Genomic DNA, 7,440 nt, shown 5'->3' with positions numbered 1-7,440 from the left:
AGTCCTCCGGACTTGTTTCTGGGGGGGTTTTATCGTTTTAAATCACGTTGCCCATTAAGGGACGGTCTGGATAGGATATTCCGGGGCGTTCGTTGACGGTCTTTTGTTGGAGGACAAGAACCAAAAAAGAAAAATAATAAAAAGGGGATGAATACGTTTGATGTAAAAGATACCGGGTTAAGTATCTGTTACGAATCGAAAAGGTTTCATGAATGACGATGAGATTATGTTGTTTGATTGGCAGATGGATTTCTTTTTTAAATGAATATAACCCTAAAAGAAGAAAAAAAAAGTTTATACAGCATGATGCCTAATTCCATGAATCATTTACATAAAAAAGAAAATCTATCAATATTGACAATATTATATGCGGGGTGATTCTCAACCTATACGCATAAACTTGTGAAAAAAAAATAACAAAAGTTTTTTAGTTTCCTAGATATGCGATACATCTAGATAAGGTGCTTTCCGGGAGATGGGCAGGTCGAGACCTGGTCATCTCGACCGCCCGAACTCAATCCTCTTGATTTTTATTTTTGGGATCACTTAAAAAGCATAGTGTACGTCACCGAAGTTAATACTGAGCAAAGATTGCGAAAACAGTTACAAACTGCTGCGGAGACAACCTGTTGGCGGATTGTCTCTGTTTTGGTCTTTGTTTCCAGAAATCATCAGATACCACCATACTTATATCATCTTCTGCAATAAAATGTTTACATATAGTGTGTCGTTTGCTCATGTCCTTCTGATTGCAAGAGTTGCACAAATGATGTATGGCGAAATTTAGTAACGAGATGAAGAATGACATATACGGATCACAGAATGTTGAGAGCATTAAAAAGAAACAGATAGAACTCTGGCGAAAAAACGTTAGGCAGCCTTCCTCTGTTTCGTTGATCGAACCAAAACGTTCGACAAAGTAAGGATAAAAGAATTAGAACAGGGTGATTACTATGGTGATTACAAAATCAAGATTGAGTGCTATGCGGATGATGCCGTCCTCTTGGCTGATATTGAGATGATGGCATACAGGGTTAATACAGGCATTTAACTTTGCAGGGATTGAGTAAGGATTGCGAAATCAGATACAAACTGCTGCCATATGTACTCTTGATTTGAAAGTAAATTTCATGGATATCTAGGAAACTAAAAAACTTTTGCTACAATTTTCTTCACCTATTACTCATTATTTGTCACGAGGAATAAATCCCCAAGTTTATGCGTATAGAATGAGAATCACCCTGTACATATAAAGTAAATCTATGTTGTATCTTCCACGATAAGTAAAAAAGAAATGCATTGCATAACATTTTTCATCACACAATCAATCACACTTAATTTGCTTCCTCCAATCTTATAGACCTAGGCAAGTTATGATTGCCTTTTATTTGTCAAATCTAACGTTTTCTATATTATATCACAATTTTGGGATAAAATGTAGTTGAACATCATAATAATTGTATTTGTGTTGTACCAACCCATTTATATTGGTACAACTCTCATTATCTTGAAATATTATTGTAACAATTTTCTATTTTTTTTATATTAAAATTATCACAAATTTGATCTTGCTTTTAAATATTTTGTAGGTAACTAATTTTAAGTTATAGGCCACCAAATTTACAGAAAATCCTCTGATTTCCTGATTGAGAATACTACAAAAGCCCACACAACCTCAACTTGTATTTCAGAGCAAAGTCATAGCAAAGAAATGAGGTATGGTATTTAATGTTTATGGCAACAAATTTTCTTCTTGATGGCATTTCCAGAGTTGTTGCAGATAGTTTTCTTCCTTCTGATCAAAACTTTATAATTCAATTTTTGAGATTGATTGGCGTCATAAAAAAACTGAACAGAACCAGTTATTTTGCCAAAAGTAAACAATTCGAGAGAACATAAAGATCTCCATACAAGTAGCATTTTGCCAACATTATCAAAAAGTTTCAGGAAAATATTATAAAGCAGCTAATAACCCAACAAAGCTAGCAAGAGATTAATACGAAATTCGGGAGGGGTGGTGATGTTTCAAGTGCCATTTTGAAGCTCTTAGACGATGTCCTGTTGTTACAAATAATGGGTTATATATGCGTGATTTTTACGGATTTCAAAGAAGTTTCTGACAAAATTGATCAAATTGACACTACAAAGATATTTGAGGATGTTGCTTGTTGCAGTGATGCGCTTATTTTGATAAGTTTTTTTCTTAGCAGTACAATACAGAGAAATGACTTTTATATTTTAATTAAACATGTTTGTAGCTACTGCCACCTTTCGGCACACATCAGCAATGTTGTTTCAACGCAAATCGACCTATTTAGAACTGGTGAAGTATGGGGTTTAGTCTGAAAGCACTTGACAAAGGAATTATTTTGACTTTTTGCATATACGGGTTTTTGAGTAATTTTGATTACATTTAGTGAAATGGCGGATAATAACGCAGGAGGATGTCAGGTGGATATAACGATTATAAGTTTTGAAAGTTATGATCCACCTAAAAATGAAAAGATTAATGGATGGGGTTGATTAGTGATGAAGAATCAAAACAAGAGGATCAAGTATACCTTGAGGATGTAGAAGGATAACAAGAGAATGTGAGCGATGCGCCAATGTAATTGTTAAACTCTTATTGATTTTGAGTCTTTTCGAGAACTAAAAAGGTTTTTCTGATGATTTTCTTCAGAAAGTTCTGAAAACACCCATCTAAAATATAATTGGTATTCTATATTCTCCGAAATATATTACTTCTATGTTTCTTCAATGAAAGATTACTAATTGTATTTGAAAATGATATGGTTAAATTTGGGTTGCAACGCAGTACATACACATACATCGTTACAACTTGGCGCAATGACTTAGTGTCAGATCAACTAACCATCATCTCTCCAACCTCACGGTTGTGCAACCTGGGCAATGCAACCCACATCGTGAGGCGCGGCAAATTGAGAAAGGTGGGGCTATACAAAACAGCCTGAAGAACTGGTGAAGCCAGGCACCATAAGTATAGTTCTTATATTATCCGTCAAAACGATAAGTATTTTCGGTGGCAAAAGAAGCCGAGTCAAAGTTATTAAAGCACTTTTGCCACCCATTGAATGACAAGATTAGGAGCTTTGTAAAAGAGAAGCAAATGCTAATGCTAAAATATAAAGGGAAACTCAAGGCCAGTCATCATCGTCTCATATTACTGTAAGAAGAAGAGGATGCAGAAGGTTATAGAGAGATTATTTTCCACAAGTAGTACCAAGCAAAAACACTTGGTGTACTTTCAAATAAGTGACACTAATCTTGCTTTTCGCTAAATGTGCATTGATTGCTTTTGTTGTGTTTTTAGGCATGACTTGTTATGACGCTTCGTCATCCCTGGTTCTGATTCTCCTGTAATACTGAGGTCCAGCTGTCTTTCCATAGCTTTGATGGTATTCCTATCGATCTATTTGTGTATGCTTTGCCATCTCTTGTACATTTTGTCAGGCACAACTGATCCGTATTTGAATTATCAGAAATTAATCTATTGTAGATATGCAACCAAATATACACCATTTTTTTAAAAGCAAATTTTAGTTATTTTTCTGAGACAACTAAAATTATCAATTAAAAACCTTTTATTTACAAGAACAATAAAGAATACAATACATATATATAAAATGTTGAATAAATACATATTGTAATATAAGTCATGGCCCACAGTCTTATGATATGCATAAATCTCATCTAAAATCGTTGTTTTCTTAAAGAAAATAAATTATTTATAAAACTTTGGCCGTAATTTCTCCACAAGCTCGGTATGCAAAGTACGAAAAAAAGCATAGCGCGAAATTTGACAAGTCTTCATCTGGAATGTCCCGTTCGGCGTATCTACCAAATCTGGCAAACATGTATGATATCGCTGCCGCAATGCCCCACATATTTTCATTGTCTAAATATGAAAACCAGCCACAGAAAATTACGTTAATAGCAGTTAGCAAATCCACAAAATCTTCGTTTACAGCACAACCTTCAGTAAATGACATCACCAAAGGAATTGAGGAAACTACAGGAATGGTTATACCAAAAAATTTATCTTGTCTAGCTTTTATAATCATATTTCCTGTCATACAAGATAATGCTAAAGCGTTTCGAACATGTGATGTTATATCAAAGAATTTTGAAATTTTTCCACCATAATCTGGGTTACCTAAAAACAAGTTATAAGATATATTAAGAACTTAGTAATTTATTGATATGTTCTTACCCCATCTCCATACACCAAGTAATGAATGAAACGCAATTACTCCAAAAGTAATTAATGGTAAATCTAAATTATCAGTGACATCATATTTTGTATATTTTACGATACAATAAATCCCTGTTCCAGCAAGTAAAACATAAGACGTTGCTGTAGAATATCTATGATGAGATGACATCGTAAAAATGGAAGTTTAAAGAAAATGTTAATTTTCTTTTTGGAAGTAGATAACCTAAATTTTTCTTATATACTTTTCCCAAATCTTCTATGACTACTCTAATTATCGGCTGTTATTTTATGTGATGTTCCAGCCTTGGCACTGACTCTCGAACTGATGAAAGCCTGTTAATTTTCATCACACCCAAGGAATGTTGTAATTTAAAACGTCAACAAACAACAATACTATATACGGAAACGGAAATGTGGGAGGAATTGGAGGTTATCTCCAGCTATTTTCGGTTTGACATTCGATCATACGATTTTTTCTTCACAATTTTTAACACGATATAAAAGAAAAACCATTAAATAAACAATTAAAGTCAATTAAACCGCACAATTTCATATTTTTTATTTAATTTTTAAGTGGATTTTAAATCTTCTCATTTATACCAAAAGATGTCGTATCAAAAACCTGACAGATGTCATATGTCATATTTACATAACCTAACTTTTTTGTAACAAGATTTGTGGTTAGAATTAAAATTTTGGTGTTATTTTATTAAACTTAACTTTTTTGAAATGCCAATATTAAATTATCAAAATAAATTAATTTTAGCACCTATGGTACGCGTTGGTTCATTACCCATGCGTTTATTAGCCTTACATTATGGTGCTGAAATAGTTTATTCGGAAGAAATAATCGACTGGAAACTCTTAAATTCAGTTAGGCAAGTAAACGGTAAGATAACGAATCTAATTATAACTCAAAAACATGTTTATTTACTCAAATTTATTTAAACAAATATTTACAACACTTTTAATTTACAACTTTATTTTCTAGATGTATTAGGCACAATTGATTTTTTGGATAAAACAGATGGAACGGTTATCTTTAGAACCTCAAAAGAAGAACATGATTGTGTTGTCCTTCAATTAGGAACTTGCGACCCAAATAGGGCTTTAAAGGTTGCTAAAATGGTTGAGGAAGATGTAGCAGGGATTGACATTAATATGGGTTGTCCCAAGGAGTTTTCTATTAAAGGTGGAATGGGGGCAGCTTTATTAACAAACCTTCCTAAAGCTAAAGAAATTTTAAAAACACTCGTGGAAAGTGTAAAAATTCCAATAACATGTAAAATAAGAGTTTTTGAAAACGAAAATGATACTTTAAACTTGGTGAAAGAATTGGTTTCAACAGGAATTGCAGCAATTGGGATTCATGGTAGAACTAGGGCTGAAAGACCTCAACATCCTAATAGAAATGGTTTAATTAAGTTTATTGCTGAAAATATTAATATTCCGGTTATTGCAAAGTAATTTGAATCAATATTTGTTTATGATTGTGTTGATAAATTAGAGATTTTTTTAGTGGGGGTTCTAGAGAAATAGAAAAATATTCTGACATAGAAAAATTTAAAAAGGAATGTGGAGTTTCTTCTGTGATGTTAGCGAGAGCTGCTCAAGGAAATTGTTCAATTTTTAGGAAACAAGGAATTTTGGATCTTGATACTGTTATATGTAAATATCTTGAATATGCTGTTAATTTTGATAATAGCCCTAACACTACCAAATATGTCATACAGAATATACTTAAGGAATTGCAAGAAACTCCAAGGGGAAAAAAATTTTTAGAATGTCAAACTTTACAACAAATTTGGTTCGTTTTAATTTACTTAAAAAGAAATTAAATTTATTTTATGTCTTTACAGTGAAATATGGGATTTAGGCGATTATTGTCGAAAAAAAGAATTAGAATTTTTCGAACGTGGCATGACTTGTAGAAGAATGATCACCCCCGATATGTTTGAGCCAGCTAAAAAAAGGACGAAATTCGAACAATTCGACGATTGCAAAGAATTAAGATGTGCATTTATCAGAGTTAATTATGTTAAAGATACCGAATTACCCAAAAGTATTTTACTTTCTTGGTGCTTAAAGAATAAAATTGATGACAAACCTAAATATGAAATTATTCACCAAGGAAAACTATTTAGAGCCATTTTATCATTAAATGGGGAGAAATATACTTCATCTTATTGGTAAAATAATTTTAATTTCCTTAATTATGCCTAAAATCGTTTTTTTGTAGGGAGAAGAATAAAAAATATGCCGAGCAAGGAGCCGCTCTTTCATGTATTTATCATTTAGGATTAATTAGTAAAGAAAAACTTATTGAAAGTGGAAGTGTTATTAAATAAGATATAAGTTTATTATTTTTTTAATTTATATGATGTATGCAACCCAAATGACAAAACAACTTTATTACTAAATCAAATTTAAATTTAATTTCTAATATTAATTATTTCCATAATACAACTAATTCCGATAAGTGATTAATAATAAAAATAACTTTAATTCATTTAAAAATAACGTTTAATTTTAAATTTGAAGTTGACGTTTAACATAACCTAAATTTTTCAATTTAACTGAATTCAACAATAACATCAGTTTTATTGTTACTAATTTCGAAATTGTCGTACAATAATTGCTATTAAGATATGCATTTATCAGCGTTAATTATGCTAAAGATACCGAAATTTAAAAAATAATATTTAATTTGAAATTGACATTTCGTTGACGTTTAACATAACCTAACTTTTTCAATTTAACAATAATCCAACAATAACATTAGTTTTATTGTTACTAATTTCGAAATTATCGTACAATAATTGCTATAAAGATATATAAAATTAGCTCAATATTTCCGGAAAACACCAACCACACCATTCCCAAAAGTATTTTATTTGCTTGGTGCTTAACAATAAAATTGATGACAAACCTAAATATGAAATTATTCACCAAGGAAAATTATTTAGAGCCATTTTATCATTGAACGGGGAAAAATATACTTCATTTTATTGGTAAAATAATTTTGATTTAATTAATTATGCCTAAAATCTTTTTTTGTAGGGAAAATAATAAAAAATATGCCGAGCAAGGAGCCGCTCTTTCATGTATTTATTATTTAGGCTTAATTAGTAAAGAAAAGCTTAATGAAAGTGGGAGTGTTATTAAATAAGTTATAACTTTATTAATAACTTTTTTAATTTATATGA

The 7,440-nt window shown here is 31.4% G+C and overlaps 2 protein-coding genes across 2 annotated transcripts; one reads left to right on the top strand and one right to left on the bottom strand.

Annotated features, from left to right (window-relative positions):
* Positions 1-3,584: 3,584 nt before the first annotated feature.
* LOC111424358 (uncharacterized) lies at positions 3,585-5,008 on the bottom strand. The gene is made up of 2 exons (XM_023057864.2): positions 4,232-5,008; positions 3,585-4,174 (listed from the first exon to the last, which is right to left on the bottom strand). Exons 1-2 carry the CDS (start codon positions 4,401-4,403, stop codon positions 3,747-3,749), a joined length of 600 nt encoding a protein of 199 aa, XP_022913632.1. The 5' UTR covers positions 4,404-5,008; the 3' UTR covers positions 3,585-3,746.
* LOC111424357 (Dihydrouridine synthase 2) lies at positions 4,873-6,670 on the top strand. Its single transcript, XM_023057861.2, has 5 exons — positions 4,873-5,123; positions 5,226-5,697; positions 5,754-6,041; positions 6,094-6,423; positions 6,474-6,670. Exons 1-5 carry the CDS (start codon positions 4,964-4,966, stop codon positions 6,580-6,582), a joined length of 1,359 nt encoding a protein of 452 aa, XP_022913629.2. The 5' UTR covers positions 4,873-4,963; the 3' UTR covers positions 6,583-6,670.
* Positions 6,671-7,440: the final 770 nt, after the last annotated feature.

Source organism: Onthophagus taurus, chromosome 6, assembly GCF_036711975.1.
Source record: "Onthophagus taurus isolate NC chromosome 6, IU_Otau_3.0, whole genome shotgun sequence".
Classification (NCBI taxonomy): Eukaryota; Metazoa; Arthropoda; class Insecta; order Coleoptera; family Scarabaeidae; genus Onthophagus; species Onthophagus taurus.
The sequence above is the reverse complement of the archived record's forward strand: the minus strand, read 5'-3'. Positions and strand labels throughout refer to the sequence as shown.

What these genes read in the sequence shown, in the direction of transcription:
- LOC111424358 (XM_023057864.2), bottom strand. Translation starts at nt 4,403, where the DNA reads ATGTCATCTCATCATAGATATTCTACAGCAACGTCTTATGTTTTACTT. An exon ending in ACTTGGTGTATGGAGATGGG is followed by an intron (nt 4,175 to 4,231) that starts GTAAGAACATAT and finishes ACTTGTTTTTAG; the next exon opens with GTAACCCAGATTATGGTGGA.
- LOC111424357 (XM_023057861.2), top strand. Translation starts at nt 4,964, where the DNA reads ATGCCAATATTAAATTATCAAAATAAATTAATTTTAGCACCTATGGTA. An exon ending in TTCAGTTAGGCAAGTAAACG is followed by an intron (nt 5,124 to 5,225) that starts GTAAGATAACGA and finishes TTTATTTTCTAG; the next exon opens with ATGTATTAGGCACAATTGAT. An exon ending in AATATTCCGGTTATTGCAAA is followed by an intron (nt 5,698 to 5,753) that starts GTAATTTGAATC and finishes AGATTTTTTTAG; the next exon opens with TGGGGGTTCTAGAGAAATAG.